Below are 21,107 nucleotides of genomic sequence, written 5' to 3'. Positions count from 1 at the left end.
TAACAATGATGACAAGAATTTGTACTTTTTGTATTGTGATTAGGTTCACACTTCTGAGTCCATGGACAAAGTTTTAACTTAGCTGAATTTTTTTTGTTTGTTTCCAGCAATGACATTTGTCTTCAGTCAAAAATCTCATATAGAACCTGAAGTCTATTTAAGGAGGTCATTCAAGATAAACTTTCAGGTTTAAATGTGTTTAACAGAGAAATATAAGTAATGGCTCAATCCATGCCATAGTGATACCTCAGTGTCCCTATCATTCTGAAGCATATAAAAGAAAAACCTACCAAGCATAAGAATAAATAACAAACTTCCTGTCTCTATACAGATAGATTTTTTCATAGGAAGAAATGTTAAATATTTTCAGAAGCAAAGACAAGCTAGTATTGTATTTTTCTTTGCTATGTGACTAGCCAAAATGTAGGCATGTTTTTAATAAAAAGAAGCTCATGTTTTTGGCAAGAGCAGTTGTAAAGTATACCATCTTAATATTTACCATTTAAAGGACAGATGACAAGACTTCTTTAATTTAAATGAAGAGTAGCATAACATATATGCAAATGTTTTGATTGCCATTATACCATAATCACTATGTTGATACGCAGAGAAACATTGCTGGAAAGACATAGATTTTAAAATGGTAGCTGAATACGTTCTCGTGCATTAATAAAAACAAATGCACAGATCAAACAGGAAATAGGAAAAACCCCTGAGATGCAGTGGAGCTTACCTGACCACTTCCCAGCAGATCTGCTGCTTAGCTGTCCAATGCCTGTGAGTCCCTGAAATAGTGAGACAGAATAAACTCAATGTAACCATCATGTAGCCTACTAAATTCACTTTAACACTTCAAAGGACAAAACATACTCATCATAAACTATTCAAAAAGAGCTAGCATGCAACTCCAGCTGCAAGAGATTTTGTTCACAAACTGAACAGCAATCGGCCTGTACTTTAGTCGCATCAAAAAAGTAAACCAATCACATTGACAAAAAGCCACTGTAAACAAAAAGACTGTATTGAAAGGATTAACAGTTTTGGTATCCCTACCATCAAGTCTTCTGTTCTTTTTTTCTTCATCAAAATTTAGGTTATATATTTGTTGTTAGCAAGAGTTGCATTACTATTATTGTTAATTTTAGTTCTGTTTATTACTTTGAGGGTTATATATTGTAGAATAATTTTGTTGTCACTAGTTAATGTTAATTAGTTGTTTTAATAGCCTATATACCTATTTGTTATCTTTTGGTAGGTTTACTTTTTTAACTATCAGTAACTTAATAACTGAGAATATTTTACATTACTGTTGCATACTCAAAATTACAGAGTTACTATTAGTGTTACCTGTTTAACGTTTAGTCATCCTTTGAGTCCTGCGACATATTTCCTTAATAATCATCAGCCATCAAGTCTGATAGTCTCAAAAGAAATATCAGCCCTCTAAACTGCCTTCAAGGGCGGTGATATTTAGCACTGAAAATTACAAATAAAGTTTTTGAAGTTGAGTACCAACAACTGGGCAGTGACACTGATGATTTGTTTATCAAGACAAATTGTTATATACTACGAAAAATGCAGTCAACGCACTCTTCTGAGTGAAAACAAATAGGTGAATCTATGCAATGCTTACATGTTGAATGGGATATTTAATGTGCGGGGAAACTCAAAGGTTGAAGAACTAGCATTTAGACAGTCTAACAGTGGTAAGTGGTAATCTTACCTCTTTAAACTCCATTACATTCTCACGAGAGACATGCTAATACAAACAAGTCAATCAGAGTTTGTGTTTAGCAAGATCAAGCTTAAAGGATAGTTTAAAATCCATTTATTGTTCTAAAGCATTTTTTTCCATTAACATGTTATACATTAGTGGATACTAACCATGATTCATGTAACAGTTTAGTTTGTTAACTTTTATATTATTTAACAACAAGAAGTTATTAATACAACTTTTAAAGTCTTACACAAAAAATCTTAAAACAGGCTTGGGTTCATTTTTGTAATTTTTATATAAAAAACATTTTAGGCATCTCTTGAAAAAGAAATAAAGCAGGCATTTAAAGCTAGAAAACAAGTAATTCCAAATTTAGTTTGTTACAAAAGGTTTCAGCTTTATTGACAAATTATGGCAAACATATTTGACAAAATTATGGTTTCCTATTTAGAGAAGCTTACACATGGAACTTTAAGTGATTTTTTTTAACAAATACAGGTTAAAACACTGAACAACTTCAGTTAGCTACATACATACAGTAGCTGCTTGTTTTCAACCCCATTAAAACAGCATTTAAAATTAAATTTACAAACTTAATATCGAACATCTTAATCTAAACTAACATATATTAAAAAAGACAGGTTAAAACATCTTATCTACAGCTTGATTATTGTCTGGCTCAAAAAAAAAAAAATCATATTACAGTCTTTCAGCAACCCTAAACAGAAACTTAGCCTTAGCTAGTATGTAGAGAGACTCAAGATCTGTAACAGTGTCATGCTTTTTAAGTTACACACAGCAATGAATACAACCAACAGAACATCATCTTTGAATAGTTTATAGACAATGCTTGCCAAAGGTTTTTTTGTCTCTGTTTTTTTAAGTCCGTGTTATAAAATAATACTAATGCCAATGTCACGCCAATGTTATAGGAAATACAAGTAGTACATAGGATAATAATGAGCAGTAATCCCTAGGATAGAAAAGAAATGGACTATTACTTGTCTTGTTGCTGTTTATGTGGAGACCACAGGCTATTAATTGTCTTTGAGATGAGGTCACAGATGAGGAGGACCTTCAATATCTACCATAGGGGTGTTCCCTGTAACCCCCTCTGGCTGACCTTGGAGGTGGTGCCTTTAGGCTGGAACGGGTTGTAGCCCATTCTTCTTGTGCTAAAAACAGAAGAGAAAAACAAGTTTTGTAAATATCTAAAATTGAAAGAACAAAGGGATGCCACTGCTAATGGCTGTCAAAATTCTTGAGGGTTCTGGCTGAAAGCTTTAGAAAATCAAAATGAGGATGGTGTTATCATCCATTTCTTTATCCTCCCACAAAAAAACTTACAGAAAACTAACCTACTTCTCTACACAGGAAACCTGTCTATCTTAGGAAGAAAAAAAAGCCTTACTCCTTCACTTTCAGCAGAGAATGAATAACTACTGTGTTGGTGGTACAGTCAGCTCTGGAAAAATCACTGTGTTAGTCTGCCAGTTCAGAATTTATTTGATGTTTTGAGTTTCTAGCATTTAAGTTAAAGCAGGAATTTGAATAACATTTAATGCTGCTGGTATGGTAACAAAATGAGGAGTTGAATCACGAAAAGATAAGAAAGATATGTTTAATTTTTTACTTCCATTTGAGACCAAAAGAAAGAAAATAATGGAAGAAAAATGTCAAGTTACTACATTAGGCAAAAGATTTTACTTTGCAGTATCTTTAGAACACTTTTTCAAATTTGGTGAATCAATTATGCTCAGGACACATACGGAAAAAACTGTAAGTCTACTTCAGTTTTTACAAAGCTTCTACAAATCTTCTTCTTCCTCTCTGGTGTGATATTTCTGGAATTTAACCCTCCCAAAGGTGCAATCAGGAAAATCCTACAGTGGTGGCCCAGCAGTTGAACCCAAAACTTGAATTATCTCCTAAATCAGACAGTGGGTTGTCAAATGATTTCTGGTTTTGTCTTCCTCTGACTTCAACTGATCATACTCAGAGTGATTGAAATGGAAATGCACAAACCACAGTGTATCATCTTGTATCACACCAGAGCGCAACATTGCCCGGATCTTGTTTTTGCTAATGACTGCTGACTTTTGTGGCCACTGAGAACATAAATAGCTGTCACTAGGCGAAAAATACTAAATGGTTAAAACAGGTATCAAAGATTCCTTTTGTAAAAAGATAATGCTATGTGACGATGAAAAATGAAAATATAAAACATAAAAAGCCTGTTAAAATTCTGAAAGCTATTTTTTCTCTGCAAGATGTCTTCTCTGCAACTCCACTTCATTATCTAGTTGCCTTGAGGTATGAGGGGAATAGCAACTGTAGAGCTAAAGTGAGTTCAGGCTAGCATGAATGGAGTGGGCATCTCTGGAAAAGATTTGGTAGCAGTTGATCTTGCTATGGAAAAAGAAACACTTCTGCTGTGATTTTTTGGTGCACTCCATTTATTTTCTTTTTCTTTGAGTTCTTCAGGATGTTCTCTTTCTGAATATCAGGGGTTTTATGGTCACATGAAACCAAAGTTTACTGTGGAAAGCTACTGCCTAGAGGGTTGAAGAAGTGGCAGCCAATATGATATAGTTCTAAATCCTCAGGTCTCTCATTCCTACAGGGAATAAGTTTCTGTATAGTGGATTTAAAAATCCTGTCTCTGCAGTATGTCTCATTACACCCTTTAAAAATGGCATTTTACTGTAAATTTTTTGCAGCTTCAATTACCCTTTGCTGAAGTGGTACTGCATTTGCAGAGAGGCCTTGGGGACAAGAGAGATTTATACAGAAAAGAGAAACTTTATTTAAATAAATGAAAATGACTGAAGTAGTAAAAATATCCAGTGAATGCACAACACAAAGACAAGCCAATTTCTTGTTTCTCTTTAGTCCCCTCAGCGTTGTCCAGATTGAAGCACCTTCATATAAAGGTCAAATGTACAGTCTTTTTGGCAGTACTCATGCAGTAAAAAATGACTTCATATTACCAGCTGGAGGAAACTGTTTTTCCTTGACTGTTCTTAAAGCAAATTGCTCCTGTGACCGTACCAGCTCCGGATACGGAACAAAAACTGAGTCATAATTTGTGGTACAAGTCTCTTATGCTCTTTCTTTCAGTAATATGGTGGACCTATTTGCTTGATTTCAGACTTTAATACCATAATTGAAATATGATGCGATAGTTGACAGCTAACAGCTCCTGTTGATAGAGCCTACTGTATTAACAGGTGAATCCATAGCCAAAGCACATGTTGAAGTTTTGGGACTACAGCCTTCAACTGAGAAAACCCTGGTGTTTACCACTCATATAGCAGTAAAGGATTATATATTTATTGTGGAGAAAGCAAGATGATAGGGAGCAGCACTATCAAGAGTCTCTGAACCACTCTGTGTAAATATACTACAAGATGCAGCCACACCAAAAAAGAAATCAGATTGCTAGTGTTTTCTTTCCTAGGGGGGGTTTTAATGAACAATGAACCTGCATGCTAGTAATTAAAGTTCCCTTGACATGAAAGCTGCTCTTTCATGCCTCCCTTCCAGAAGTCCAAGGTAACCTTTTTCTTTCAGCACCAAGGGAAGAAAGGGAGTTCCTGAGAATGGAAATCTCTATTTTCAGGAACAGTCTTAAAAGCTGGAGTCCTATAGATTACCTCAGCAGTCACACAGAGATTTGGGCAGCTTGTTGGGTAGTAGAAGGGTTGAAAGTTTGATTACCAGACTGAGTTTCACTGTGAGAACAGGAGAACAGTGAGCGAGCCTGGTCTTTCTCTGAAAGACTGTGCCAAAAGGGGAGGAAAGAGAACCTGGACATTATTTCATCATAATAAAGTGACATATTAATGAAATGGACAGGGATTTCAGGTGAAGAACGGGCAATAGGTGTAGCTTTGGAGAGAGAAAGGTAATTGGGAGAACAAGTGAGACACTGCCCAAGAGCTGAAGAAATGTGCAGGGTGGTTGTTGTGTTTTACTGCTGATTTCTTTTCCTTTTTCTGATTCCTGTGAAGAGAAACCCTGTGGAGTCTGAACTTCCCCTTCCCTCAGTGACATGCAGACTTCCATCCAGTCTTTCTGCTCTAGCAGACCACACTCAGTCCCTGTCCTTTTCACTTCTGACTGTCTCCAGTGGTATCAGGTTTCAAAGACTATGGTTAAAAGGAAATCCACACAGGCAGATAAATAACTGAGGGCAGAGTTTTTCCAGGAATTTAAGGAGAAATACTGTATGTTTTACTTTCAGAAAAACTGAAAGTGCAAGTTATAGCAGCATGATGGAAAATTAAGAGAGTTTATAGGTGAGGAATCTGAGAGTGCTTGGGCTAAAGGATTGTGTGTGATATGAAGTGTTATAGCTACTTTGGTAAGAAGTGTGAAGACATGGGCACAGCCCTTTTGATTACACTGCGTATGTCCTTCAGTCTGCTATACGCTCCCTGTGAATTGGCATTTGAAGCTCACCTCTAGGATATAAAATTGTTCTTATTATCACAGGCAATCAGCACCCTTGGCTTATGCCCGATTGAAATTGTGTATTAGTGTTTTTGCACTGCTTCTTATGGTTCAGATGGACTCTTGTTTACTGTGTTCATTGAGTTATAGAAATAATTTATTTCAGTATTTATTACAGACATTATTGATACCTTACTTGAGGCTTTGAAGATTATTTTTTTATCAACTGCTAGGAGACTCCATAGCTTTAATCTGTTTTAAATACAGAATTTTAGTTAGTTTTTCTTTTTCTTATTAGAGAGTCAGAATAAAAAAAAGGTCATATAATTTTTAACCTGAGAAATTTCTTTGAATATGGGATCAAAATGGAAACATTTATAGCACAGAGAGGGATACATATGGAGTTGTTTCTGTCTTACTATTTTACCTATGCGTTATTGCAAGCATAGAAAAATTCAGTGGTCTATCCATATGGCTATCATCACAAGCTTAAATGACTTCAAGTAAAGATTTGAGAAAATCACATATTCAGACACTTTTTTTTTACTCTTCATTTAGCATTCTGCAACCTTATAATGGAATTTTCCAGTACTGAATAAAACTCTTTCACAAACGCAGAGAGGGAAACAATGCAATAGCTAATGGGCAGATCATAATAATGGATGAGTTAAAAATAAAAATATATCTTAACGGTGATTTACATAGGAGTATATTATTTCCTAATTATTTTTTATTTATAGTCATTGCTTAATCCTGGTATTAATCAAGACCTGACCACTTTTTCTTCCCAGTAACTTATTTAACATCGGAATACTGCCCACAATTATTGGGCACAATTTTATTAGCTTCTGGTCAATTATTTCAGACAGGCGGCCAGGAAAAGATTAGAAAGCTGTTCTGAGTAGATAGTTAAGATGTATATAACAGCAAGTAGTGTAACGGTTCAATTTGATTTTTCATTTACCTTTTGGTGTTTTAGAAACAGAAGTTGTTTTTAATTCAGAATACAATAGTTTTCTTTCCTGTGAGAAAAAAAACCTCTTTTATTGCATACATGTGGAGAGAGCACACTGCACAGGAATTGGGATTACTAGCTCTACTCCTTGTTTGTTCAGTGACCTTGGACAATTGTTCAATATTTTGTGGTATGGCTTCCTCACTGGTAGAATGAGAGAGGAGTACCTCCCTCCCTGGGGTGTTCTGAGATGTAGTTAATTGCCCGAGCAGTAAGAGAAAAGTGATATAGATGTGCTGAGAAGAAGACCCAATAGAAACCAGACATATAGCTTTAAAATGGGAACTCTTAAAATTAGAATGCCTTTCTTTGGACAATTCAATTTGTGCTGTATTTCTAGTAAGCCTCCATAGAAAGACGGATGGAGACAAAATACTCCTTGCAAATGGTTGGAAAATTTGCCATACACAAGCTAATGACTGAAGCTCAACTAACTTTGACAAAGACAGTATTTCAGCCAAAAAAATCCCCACAGAAAATGTAGCTGCACTTTTCTCATGTCATAACTGGACGAGGATATATTATTTTAGACAAAAATGCAAGAACAGATTTTGTTTGGTTTTTTTAAAGTAAAACATGCACTTTTTTTCACCTTCTGGTCTCTTTTTGCTTATCTGCAAAGCTTGCAAAATACACAGGATTTTCTGACTTGACATCTATGCATTTTATTATTTTGTGTGAAGAAGTGCTGAAATTACTATCTTTTATCACGTGATCTTGAATCACAAATGGTGCCTTTCTTATTTGAAATTTGGAGTTTTGAGAAGACAAGAAATGTTTCCAAAACACAGCCTCAAACCAATTAAGCTTACTTACACCATCTAAGTACCCTTTATTTTACTATACCTGCTGTATGAAATATATACAGCTTAAAAACCAGAAATGAATGGAAAACCTTGTGGTTTAATAGTCTAGTTCCTGAACATGGCCATAGGTCTTCAAAACACCCCAACCTACTGCCCCTATGCTTGATGGTACCTTCTCTTCAGGAGGGCTAACAATTTAAACTGCATGGCTGCTCCAAATCTGCTTTTGGGTTGTGAGCTTCTCTGGCTTAAAGCGGTAGTGGAGGATCACAGCCATCCTCCAGCTGACAGCACTGGAGCAGACGAGAAGTGCTCGCACAGTCCCCTCTGCCAGCCCTCCCTGCAGGTGAAGTAATGACAGCAAGAGGTGCAGGAATGACCACTGGAGAAAATGATTTCCTAGAAGGCTTCATCCACTTTTGTAGCGAACACCTGCCACAGACAGGGAAGGAGCAGCATCAGAGTACACTGGCAACTAGTCTGGGAAACCGCAATGCCAAGAGGAAGAAGGCTCTTATCAGTGTTGTTGTGAGGTGAGTGTGAATGTTACAGTGTAGAAGGAGTTTCATTTTTCACTTATTTTCAGTAAAAATTACTTTTCTATTACTTTATGGTCATGCAACATGAAACATACACTGATATGCTGCATCTGGAATTAAATAGATGGACATCAATATTACAGGACTTTAGTCTTAGATTCTCCAACACTACAGTTCCCATGGTGCAAGACAGTGAAACTACCATTTGAAATATTACATAGGAAAGTTTTGCATTATTTACTTATTCTGTCATAGAAAATGATTTATAATTCAGAAGTAATAGAGGAAGCACAGTAAGTTGCTATAAATTAAAACCAATCTTGTGCTACATGTGGAATTTTTTTGATTGTTCTAGCATTACTGGAATTTTTTTGATTGTTCTAGCATTACTGAACTACAAAAGTTTTAGGATATACAGACAGTTAAAAGAATGTGATGAGTTTATATATGGAACTTTCTAAAGAATTATAGCCTAATTAAAACTCTGATTTGACAAACCAGCAATAGCTCTAGTATCATCCCCACATTAGTCATCATAGCTGAATTCAAAATGTGGTCCTTTCCCTGCAAACTTTCAAAATCACGCTCTTATGAAAATCACAAATCTCTTCAGAGGGAATGAATGCCACTTGGTATATAGCTAAGGTGATTCCTCCAGTAAAAGAATTGATAAAATTTTGCAGAAAATCAAGAAAATGCTTTTGGCAGTTCATTCTGTCCCACAGCAGGAATGCTGCTATCAGTAAGTATAGTAATGATTGAAATATATGATTAAAGGAGGGCAATTTATTTGGTATATCTTCTGTCCCTATGCAGTAAAAATCTTCAATAACTCCTGTTTCCAATGGAATGAAAAACTGAGTACTGTACAGGAAGACTCAGGAGTACTTTTGAGTTCCCAGGGCTGGGTGTACATCTTCGTCATGCTCAGCAAGAGACCGGAGGCCTCAATCAGCCCAAAATACAAGTGGTCATGCAGGAACATGACACACTCCTCAGAACCATGGCACATGTAGCAAGGTTGTTAGCAGGGACAGCTTGGGGGGCAGCAGGATGCAGGTGTTGTATCAGTATTAGCACCCAGTGCATACCAATAGGAATGAGTGGCAGAGGAAACAGCTGACACTGAGGACCTGATATTCACAATATGACTTCTACAGGTATTTTTTATTTCAGACTGGCCCTAGTTTGAGCCCCTGGAAGTGAACTCTCACAGTTGGGATTGCATCTTTTGCTTTAGTTTCAAATAGAATTTATGTACTTTGAACCCACTCAGTGATGTGGACAGAAGACCTATAAATGCAGACAACTGGTAAATCTGCTTATAAAGAACACTCCTGCTTCCATGCTAGTGTAGAAGCAGCCAGCATGTGCTAAATAGTCAGCCAGCTGCTCTGTCAAGACACCACAAAACTTCCACCACAAGGGTACAATCTGTCTTTTGTTGCCACTGAGATGCCTAATTAATAATAAGATGGATAAGGAATTGGTTGGACATCTACATCCAGAGGGTAGTGCTTAATGGCTCAGAGTCCTAATGAGCGTGAGTGACAAGTGGTGTCCCTCAGGACTGGGACCAGTGTTATTTAATACCTTCATTAACGACATAGGTGAAGAGATTGAATGCACCCTCAACAAGTCTGCAGATGACACTGAGCTGAGTGGTGCTGTTGACACACCTGAAGAACAGGACAGCATCCAGAGGGATCTGGACAATCTCCAGAAGTGGCCCATGGGAATCTCACACAGTTTAACAAGTGCAAGGTTCTGCACCTGGATCAGGGCAATCCCTGGTATCAATCCAGGCTGGGGGATGAACAGATCAAGAGCAGCTCTGCCAAGATGGACTTGGGGGGTGCTGGTGGAGGAGAGGCTGGGCATGAACCTCACAGCCCAGAAAGCCAAACGTGTCCTGGGCTGCATCAAAAGCAGCATGACCAGCAGGGTGAAGGAGGGGACCTGCCCCTCTGCTCTGGTGAGACCCCACCTGCAGTGCTGCATCCAGCACTGGGGTCCCCAGCACAGGAAGGACATGGACCTGTTGGAGCGAGCCCAGAGGAGGCCACCAAGACGATCAGAGGGATGGAGCAACTCCGCTGTGAGGAAAAGCTACAAGAATTGGGATTGTTCAGCCTGGAAAAGAGAAGGATTAAGGTGAACTAATTGCATCCTTTCAGTATCTGAAGGAAACTTACAAGAAAGTTGAAGAGGGACTTTCTACAAGAGCATGTAGTGACAGGACAAGGGGGAATGGCTTCAAACAGAAAGAGAGCAAGTTTACATTAGATCTTAGGAAGAAACTCTTTACTGTGAGGATGGTGAGGCAGTGGGACAGGTTGCCCAGAGAAGTTGTGAGTGCCCTGTCCATGGCAGCATTCAAGGCCAGGTTGGACAGAGCTCTGAGCAACCTGGTCCAGTGAAAGGTGTCTCCACCCATGGCAGGTGGGTTGAAAACAGATGATCTTTAAGGTCCCTTCCAACCCAAACCATTCTATGATTTTTTTATTCATTCCAGGATAATTTTAAGACCCAAACACCAAGGGAGGTTTTCTTTGGTATGTTGCCACGTTATTTTCTCGGAGACACCAAATGTATACACTCAGATGATACAAATGAAAAATTGGTGCATGCTAGTAAGACTTTGTTAATTAGTGTTAGTAAAGACACTGTAATCATAAGCCATGTGAAGTCAAACACTGTAATGATGAGAATTAGACCTATGTCTCTTACATCTGCAAATCAGTCACCATGAATTATTTGAGTACCTGACTTCCTATGAGGTTTGAACACTCCACACATGCTTTCCTCTGCCAATTTCATCATTATATACTTGCTTTTACTTGTTCAGCAGAAACTATTATTATTATTGTAGAAAAACTTAATTTACTAGATGATACACTTTTTAGGACGAACACAGAGTGAAAAAATAAACAACATAATAAAAATGTAGTTGATTATTGCTGTACATTTTTAGTTGTTAGCTATAAAGGTCTATAAAGAATTGTTTTATGAAGTGCCATCTCTGTAGAGCATTACTTAGTAAACTAATTGTCATAACAATTGCAAAGCTCTTTTATAGAGTGACTGGCAGGGAATTATTTGTGAAATAGTTAAATCATTGTGGCAGCATTTTACAACTTAAACGATGTCTTACATTAAAAGGAATTATATCGAGCAGTTACACTCTCCATTTTTAATTAAAGATGGAATTATCCTAAAACCAAATACCCAGTTCTGTACAAGTACTTAAAGCTAAACTGGAGTAGAATATGCATCAAAAAAGCCATGGTCATTTGAGAAAATCTTAACAGCTGAAAAATTTTGGCGAAGACACAAAATATTTAAATAATGTCACCTTAATGCAGTGGCAGAACATGCAGTAAACAGCCTTACAAAGCTTCTCCTGAAAAGCAGCAGTAATATGACTGGAGTTCATTTATGTCTTCCCTCTTTGTGTAGGTGGCAAGATACAGATTAACCTTCCTAACTCTTGCCTAAGGCCTGTGGCAGACAGCATTATCCTAATTTAATTGTGGTGGTTTAGGAGGTATAGACTTCAACCTGTCCTTTCACTCTCTATCTAAGTTTTCTGCTTTTTTGGTAGCAGCAACAAGAAGTCTCTGTGTACTGGTCTCTCAGATACTGCAGTTCATGACCTGACATAAAAACATAATGGCCATTATTTTCAGGTAATACACAAGGCAGGATATGCACCAGGCTGTGAACTGTGGCATCTGACAAGAGGCACACTCTCACTACTCCGGCAGTCTCCCTTTGGAAGCAGGGGCAGAAGCCTCTTGAACCTTCTGCAGCAGCGACTGGCAGAACTCACTGCTGGAGTCTCCAGCCTTTGGGAGAACTAAGACAGAAAGAGCAGCTGATAAACAGTTTTGAATGCTCTCATCAGTGCAAGGGCAAAAAAGGATTCGGATGAAAAGAACAATAAGGCAGGTCAGATGTAATGAATACAGCTTCTTGGTTATGCCTTGCCAGCAAGTCATACTCTTCTCTGTTATGTCTCTAATGTGGCCTAATACAACACAACACTTGAGTCAAGAATGCTCTTTCCTCTAAAAACAAAAACCAGGGAAAACGAGAAAGAAATCAGAACATGAATTGATTACAAAGGGCTGTTCATTTACAGTGATCCTGTCCTGAGAAGATGCTTCTTGGAGCTGGGCATGACATTTCACATGGGCAGGAAAGATTCGTAGTTACCAAACTTTAGGTGTACATTTTATCCTAATCGATTTATAAGACAAATCATTAAATTCATGTTTTCACTAGATATCTCTTCAGATGACAACAGTGCCAGAAGGGAAACCACAAAATTACTAAAGTATAATGAGAGCAAAGAATATAAACCTTTTGTTCATAAATTAATCCAATTTCATGCCTTCTCTTTTAAAACCTAAGCATCAAGTTAACATGACAACGTTACCTTAGTTTAGACTTATCTGCAGATACCAAAACCTTCAGTGACAGAAGTATCATAAATGTTTGTTGAGTGTGATTAGAGGTGAGGATACTTTACCTTTTTGAAAATTTGTACAATACTTTAAATTACTGGTCTTTTATTTTTAAACTGCCTTCTGAAGGTATTTCTTTACAACTCACATGAGGAAGCCTATAAGGGCTACATTCCCAAGATTTTCAGGCGTATGTCCTAAATTTATGTTCCTCAGCCTGGAACAATGATCCTCAAAACTCTCTAGAAGTAGCTGCACCATCCTGATCTTATCAAAAACTTGTAGGAATCTCACAATTCCTGAGTACTGTATTTCCATGTGCTCAGAGACTGCTGCAGGGAATGCTTTGAAGTGTCTCTACTTTGATCCTTCTGAGAGACTGGGTGACAAGCATGTCAAATCACAACAGAGCTTAAGTGTCTAACTTCATGAGGGGGTTCTGTGCTGTGAATTTTCATTCATGGAACATCCCTAAGTCATGGAAAGCAGGGCAATTTTACATACACCCCTGATCTTCCTATTGTCTTGGGAGATTCCTTGGCTGAATTCAGAGGGAATGGAATTCTTAGGATGTTACAGCAGTGAATACTGTTTAGGAATCCATCTTGCCCAGCCTCAGACAAATGACTTAGACTCTTCCTTGTTTAGTACTTCCATTTAATCAGAGAGATGTCAACTTCCTGAGAATTAAATGGTGTTCAGGTGGGCTCTGCTCTGAAATACCCCTCTGATTTTTGCAACCATAAGGTGAACAATCCATAAATGCATAAATCTTATGAACTCCTGAGGAAACAGCTCCCCCAATCAGAATTCTCCACAAGTTCTTTTAAAAGGAGCACAGAAGAATCCATGAGACATAAACCAGTTGCTACTTCTCAGGAGTACAGACAGCAAGAAAAGTCATAGCAGGTGGCTCATATAGGAGTACTATTGTGCTCTATAATACTTAACAAGCTGCAGAGAACTCAATTTTATACTTTAAAAAGATTGTAAATACAAAGTAGCACTACTATTTCACCAAATATTCTTCATGAAAAATGAAAAAAAAACCTTCTCAGGATTGAAAACAGTCCTCCCTAAAGGTAAGTTGGAAGAAAGAGGATGCATGGGAGAAAGTAAAAATGCCAAGCTAGTAAATTTATGATAATTCAGATACTGTTACTGGAATGGATAAGGGTGAAAAGACAAGTTGTTGCACAAAACACCTAAGAGATGACAAGACACCAGTTCTATATTCATGTACCATTTTTCTGTGGTCTTATTCAGAGATTGGGAGAATTCAGGATTACAGAGGTGTGCCAGAAATAATTGTAAAGGAGGAATATAGCCCTGTTATGGAAGGCAAAACAAGGCATGAAATTGAACTCAGATGAAAGAAAGACTGTTGATTTCTGCAGGATAGTGAAAAATGAAGGGGCAGCTGATTTTATACAGTGGGATGGATTCAGGAGACTTGCAGTGAGTTGCAAAACATCCTGAAAAAGTAGAAAACTGAAAACAGAGAATTAGGGTAAAGTTAGGTGAGGATGAGAAGGGGTGATGTCTCAGATCAGATACAGAGAGAACATCAGTGTATGCAGCAAGAACTCAGAAACGGAGGAAGTTTAACATGTATTCTGTAGCTCTATAGCTCTGTGTACTCAGATTACCTCCTCAGATAAATACTGGTGACTTAGGAATGACTTAACTTCCTGCACAGATTTCCAAGGCTGGAACTGGCAAATTTACTAATCTCCTAAAGTAACTGAACCAACAGTAGCATAAACAATTGCATATAAATGTATCTGCTTTCAGAAAGTAGCAAAATTGCAATTAGAAACATTATTCAACTTTATTCCAGGTTATTGATAACACTCAGATCTTTGTATTCAAATGCCTGCTCAGAAAATAAAATAGTTCAAGCAAAAAACCAAAGCAAGTCCACAGTTATCAGCCACGTATTTTAAGACAAGTCTCTAGCAAAGCAAACCCAGGCATATTGGGTTTGTTTCAGCTGCTGAATGAAGAAAAAAAGGAGCTTCATGCAGAGCATAAATTCAGTCATGATGCCACTCTGTGAACACTTTGTAAGCCTTAGCTAATTAGTCCATTCAAAATCCCTGCTGGGAAAACAAATAATATTCTTCTAGTTTTACAAATGAGGGATTGGAACGCAAGTGACACTACTTTAAATGTCCTGCCCAAACACATGGAGATTCAGCATGGTGGAGTGTAATTAAAAGTTAAACAGTGGGTAATTCTTACTGCTAAGATCAGACTGTTCTTTTCTGCATAGCCCAAAAGCTTAGCAGTGCATTCAGGACAGCAGTGGAGAGGGGATCTATAGACGGGAGGAAGGATCTTCCACTACAGCTATTAAAAATCTATGTGCAAAAAGGAAACAAAGGGTAACTGAACCACTCACATTCATATGGATAAGCTATTATTATTACTTGCCTAGCACTGAAAGTACGCTTGACTGCACATTGCATCATCCAAATATATTGTAAGAACTGACTGTACAAAAAAATAAGTTATTTCTGATTATGCAATGTAATAATTTTGACAACGTCTCAGTAATGTCTATTTCTGTACCAATACAAAGGAAACTGCAAGTGTGCATTAGTGACATTTGCTTCACAGCTGCATGAATAAAATTATTTATTTCAAGCAGCAACCCTTATATAACCCCTTAGTGTAACTTTCACTTACAGCATCATTTCCAGCAGCTCTCATTTTCACAGTGCTGTGGAAGTCACCATGTAGACTTAGGATACTTTAGAAGCAGTAAATCAGGCATGACATCTCTGCTGAATATATTAGAGTCACTCTTTAAGCTGACAGTAGTCAGCTTTGCTGTTATTTCAGTGAATGTCTCAGAGTGAGACTCACTGTGCCATCTGATGATACAATGTACTGATAATTATTAATAGGAAAACATGGACTAGACTCTAGTTATTGAAATATATCACTAATAGCAAACAACAGATCTAGAAAATGGTTTGGACTCATTGGAGCTACACTTCTCTTCCTTTCATGCTCCTGGTACCCAGGAAGTGGAACTATTCCAGCTCACCCACAGACTTGGTGGGGAAGTGCAAAGACTACAGCCCTTGCTCTGCTCATACTGCTTAGTGTGGCATGAGATACTCCTTTATCTTGGTGCAGTAGGGGTTCCCATGGTGATACAGCACCTTCTCCTTCTTTCCACTTCGATTAAGTCTGTATTTCAAAATCTCACAAACCTTACTGGTTGAAATGATGCACATGACAGCAGCAGATGCATAGTATTGTTAGGACATCAAGCAAACTGAAATTTAACACTGTGAAAGATATTCAAGCACTAATAGAAACTTTATTGTTGCTGTTAAACTGACCTGTGACGATGAGTAATTTGCTTTGTAATTTTGATTGAAATTCATCAGTTCATTTTTCTGGTCCCAAGTCAAAACTCACCCTAAAGTTACACAAATCTATTTTGTTCGGTCTTTGTAAAATCAGAGAAATAAAGAAAAGTGTATGGAAGTAATTTCTGAATTGCCAGTGACAGATATTTTTGTTTGATTTCACGCATTTGCTGAAGATAGAATAGACCTTACCGTAGCTGTCATAAGCCTCTTCGCTTGTTCCGTGACCATAGTCATAATATTCAGGCACGCTGTAACAGATTCAGAGAGCCATGTCACTATTATCATGGGTAACCAACTCAAAACAAAAACAGAGATCACAAAATGAAAGGCATTTTAACACTCTGACATGACAGCATAGTCCAGCTAGTTTCAGGAAGAGTGAATATTTAAAAATATGAGAAAATGTATCAGTGACAATAACAGCTATAATAGAGTACATCACATTTCTTATCTACTGAGCATAAAAAAAATTTGGTCCTAAATATGTAAACCTAGGAGATGTGACAAAGATGGAGAGAAATTTTATCTGCAAAAATGAGGTCTGAAAAAAGACCACTGTATAATTCACTGCTGTTCAACTGCCAAAAGGGATGTTAATCTCATTTGCCTGTAATTATAAACATTTATGCATTATCAAAGTCAGCATAGTTTATTTTCACAAACCTGACTGTATTGTATGGTGTGGAACCTGTAAACTACTTATCTTTACCAAAACCAGACAGGTTTTCAGCTTTGATCCTGAAGAAGAAAGCATGTTCCCACTACCTGTAGAGAGAACTTTTGATTCTCCACAGCCTTTTTCCTTATGCAGTTATTGGACATCCATGGAAATTTTTATACAGTGATCAATAAAACACATATTGAAAGAAACAAGGGTCTAGAAGTGCAAAATTCAGTCTCAACTCACTTTTTCACTGTTTTCAAAAATTATGTATAGTCATATTAACGTGTTATCAAAATATTTCAGATAATAGTTACATCCTAATAATCAGCAATTCCCAGCTATTAAGTAGAGTGGGCATCCAGAAAATTCAACCTCAGAGACATAATTAAATGGAAAGGGAATTATTCACACTTTTTCTTGACTGCTATTATTATTTATAGTTTGCACTGTGTTTTGGTACCTGGTACCAAATTCAACATCAGGCTACTTCTATTCTCAGGTACCAGGTAAACATGCAAGAATCAAGTCTCTGCCCAGAAAAATCTACAAACTCCATGAACTCCACTGTATTGTATTTCTTCAATCTGCAGTGAACCAAGCAGAAAATGTAACACTTTCTCTGTTGATCTCTGTTGTCACTTCTGCTTCTTTTTCCTTGGACACTGTGTGAGACAGACTTGCGAAATGAACAGAAGCAGGCAAGCAGCTCAATAGTGCTATAACATTATTGCTCAGGCCATTTTCCATATTGGACTATTGTTTAAAAAATATTAGTTTACACTTGAGAGAGAAGCTTAGTTGACAGTGGAGTGCAAGTAGAAATATTTCAGAAGTGCAATAGAGATAAACAATCAATCTATAACAATTATTTTCTTAACCTAATTTTGACCTTGTTCACAAACAGTCTGTGATTAGATTTCTAATTTCTTGAATTTAATAGCTATTCATAACTATTCTTGGAATAATTTCTGAGAATGACTCATGTTCTCTGTCTCACTCAAGAACACTGACTGCATGTATCTGATAAGTGACAGTCAAGCTGTTTTGATTTGGGTCATGTCATCACCTGAATGGCTAGGGACAGCTCTCATAGTTTTCAGCTACAAATATCCATGGGCTTGGTTTGGGTTTTTTTTTTTGAACTGAAAATATAACCATAACGCTGTGCATTAATTCAGGAGTTTAGTGAGAAGTCATTCATGTGAGTGAATGAATTACAATGACGTCAGTATCTCAGAGAGATGAAATTCATTTGCTAAAGCAGTTGCAGAAAACGGACATAGGAATAACATGAATGAAATGAAGTTAACACTTCTGAAGACCTCCCAATGCCAGCCAAGATCTATAGGAAACAATCACTATTGAGACTTCCTGGAAAATGGAAACCATTCAGTTGCTTGGAAATTAATCATCTAAATATACAAACCCTCCCACTGAAATGGTGCAAGAAACAAACAAGAAGGATACATCTTCTATTTGTAGAACACAATATTCATTCTGTACTATTTTGCAATTATTTTAGTAGCCAATTAAATGAAGTAACAGGATTATGTAAGGTGAACTAAAGCACTGCAGCATCAGGGTTAAATCATACATCTAGTCATACCTACAAAGCTCACAGTTGAGATGTAAGAAATGACTTGCACTGTTTAGAACAGACAGATGACATACCACCCAGCTCTGGCAGACAGCCGTATGAAAAACTAATTTTAGAAGCTGCATTTTGGCATCCTGCCTGCTTTCCTGGGTAGAGGAGGGTGTTGGACTAGTGAGTGGTGTTAAAAGAAAAGAAACACAAGAACTCCCATCTTCTGCCAGCAGATAAGATCTAATATTTCTTCCTGATACACTTTTGCAAACCAAAGCAGCTGTTTCCAAAGGTTAGCTTTAAAAGGAGGCCAGTCCAAAGGCCAGTAACTTATCAACAGCAGTCCTGCTTTCAGTGTCACTGATCAGGGCCTTGAGCTATTACCCATCAACATAACATCCAGCAGAACAAAAGACTTGCAAGAGCAGGCAAGAGATTCATTACTACATTATTGTTCTTGTACATTTTTATTTGAGAAGAAACCACACAATCATAGAGATAATAAGGATGTGAGATAAAAATCCTGCAGTGAACATTCCGAACTGAAATCCACTATCAACAGAATACTAGGTTAATACAGAAACCATCAAAAAATAAGAAACAAGCTGTATTGTATCTATAAAAAGGAAGTAATTTGTTACATACCATGTATTTGCTGTCTGTGAGCACAATACTTAACACATTCCTGAAAACACGTAATTCATAGCACAATACGTGACTGTCATCTAAGTTCTCCAACTTTATTTCCCTACACTTTTTTCCTTTATTTCCCTAATACATCTTTTTCATAGATTTGAGCCAAAACGGCATTTCAAATTCCTTGCCAACTAATATTAAAAAGTGTTTTGAAGTATATGTAAGTGAAGAAAACTTATTTCTTACTATGAAATACCAGACTTAAACTGGTATTTTGTGAGCCAAACTGCTTATCCATTAGTCTGCTTTATTTTAAGCCTCTCTGAATACTCACCATAATCTATTATACTCACTATAATCTATTATATGCATTTATATGCATTTAGTTGTAAACATTTTCCTCTGTTTTTTAGCCAAGTGAACAATAGGCAATATTTATAAAAATTGTGTGATAGGTTATGGCTTTACAAACATGAGGTTTATTTTTAAAATTATTGAACTACAGAGAGATGTAGCTCATTTGCATTATGGCCAACTGAGAAGGAAGCAATCAGCAAATGCATTCAGCATAAATAAAACTTGTTTATATAATTTTATCGTTCTCAGACTGTTCCTGGAAAATATAGTGATCATGAGCTCTAGAAACCTCTGACTCTCTTGGCAGTGCTAATTGGAAACAAAACACCATTATCTGTCATTAGCATTCATTACTTTCAAGCAACATGAAGTGTAATTTACTTAAAGTACATGCACCCACCTGAAAGCAGGATGCAACACATTTTATAAAGCAGACAGGAAGGATTAACTCATTACCAGCTACTCAGCTTTTACCTGCACTATACTTTAACACCAGATTTCTGAAACACAGAGGTCTTGATGTACCATGACTTACACTTTAATAACCTTCTACATGTAGCACTCAGGGAAAAATTGATATACACAGGGGTATGTATCTTACAAGCAGTTTAACTGGGTTTGTATCAATGTAATTTTTCTCTATAAGAAACACTTACAACACAGATATGTAACCCTGTCCTAATTCCTATTCTGTGGGCAAGGAGATTAATAATACATATACTGTAAATCTTCATAATCTTTACCTATTTATGCTTATTTTTTTTTTAACTTTTCATTTTGGTTAATGTTTTTGAATATGTTCATTTCAAAGATTTGGAATCAAAGTTTCCATAAACTGTGATCTGTTCTCTTCCTGCTGATAAAGCCGGATCAGTTTCCAAAAAAACCCCAAAACTCAAACCAACACAAGATGATTGTTTTTGAGAGATAAGGGTCCTTTAGTGCCTTCCAATCTTTATTATCTAGGGCTCCTGTGATATGACGAAGGCTCAAGTACAGAGACTGTATCTAAACGGCAACCTTTAAAGCCAACAAAGACTTTTAACCTCTCGTTAACTGGGACTTTTTCAAATTTATATTAGTGCAAAAAAATGAATTCCAATTTAACTGTGTCAACACCCATGGGAAGCCACACAGCTTTTTGCCCAAAAAGGCTGTAGAGAATAGTGCTTTAAAGTGGTTTAGGCTGAGAACCACAAACAAAAGTGTTAAGATTGAAGCCACAGAACCCTGACTCTTGGGTGAACAAGCTACCCAAGGGAAGCGTGATGTTCACCACTCAGAGGTCAGTGGGGTTAAGTACAGGAAAACATGACATTAATGAATAGACTGCATTAGCCTTTGACCAATCTCTTCCTGCACCTGCAGGAAGCTGCTGGCAAGAGACCCTGGGTTAGCAACATTACCATCTGGCTCCCTGGCTGCTCTTACAGCTGCAGTATATAAGGCAGCAGAACACTTCAAGAACTGAA

At 37.1% G+C, this 21,107-nt stretch overlaps 1 protein-coding gene across 1 annotated transcript in view; it reads right to left on the bottom strand.

Moving 5' to 3' along the window:
* Positions 1–2,794: 2,794 nt before the first annotated feature.
* The window catches only part of KHDRBS2 (KH RNA binding domain containing, signal transduction associated 2), a gene marked incomplete at its 3' end in the record, with an annotated part of 312,078 nt that continues 293,765 nt past the window's right edge, over positions 2,795–21,107 (bottom strand). Inside the window, exons 8-9 of the mRNA XM_082302847.1 lie at positions 16,580–16,638; positions 2,795–2,892 (exon numbers count right to left, since the gene is read on the bottom strand). Of these exons, the coding sequence (XP_082158973.1) occupies positions 2,795–2,892; positions 16,580–16,638 (157 nt within the window). The remainder of the gene's footprint in view (positions 2,893–16,579; positions 16,639–21,107) is intronic.

The sequence above is a fragment of the Coloeus monedula genome, assembly GCF_965178545.1.
Source record: "Coloeus monedula genome assembly, chromosome: 2".
Taxonomy (NCBI): Eukaryota; Metazoa; Chordata; class Aves; order Passeriformes; family Corvidae; genus Coloeus; species Coloeus monedula.
Note: the sequence above shows the minus strand (reverse complement) of the source record. Positions and strands in the feature narration are given on the sequence as shown.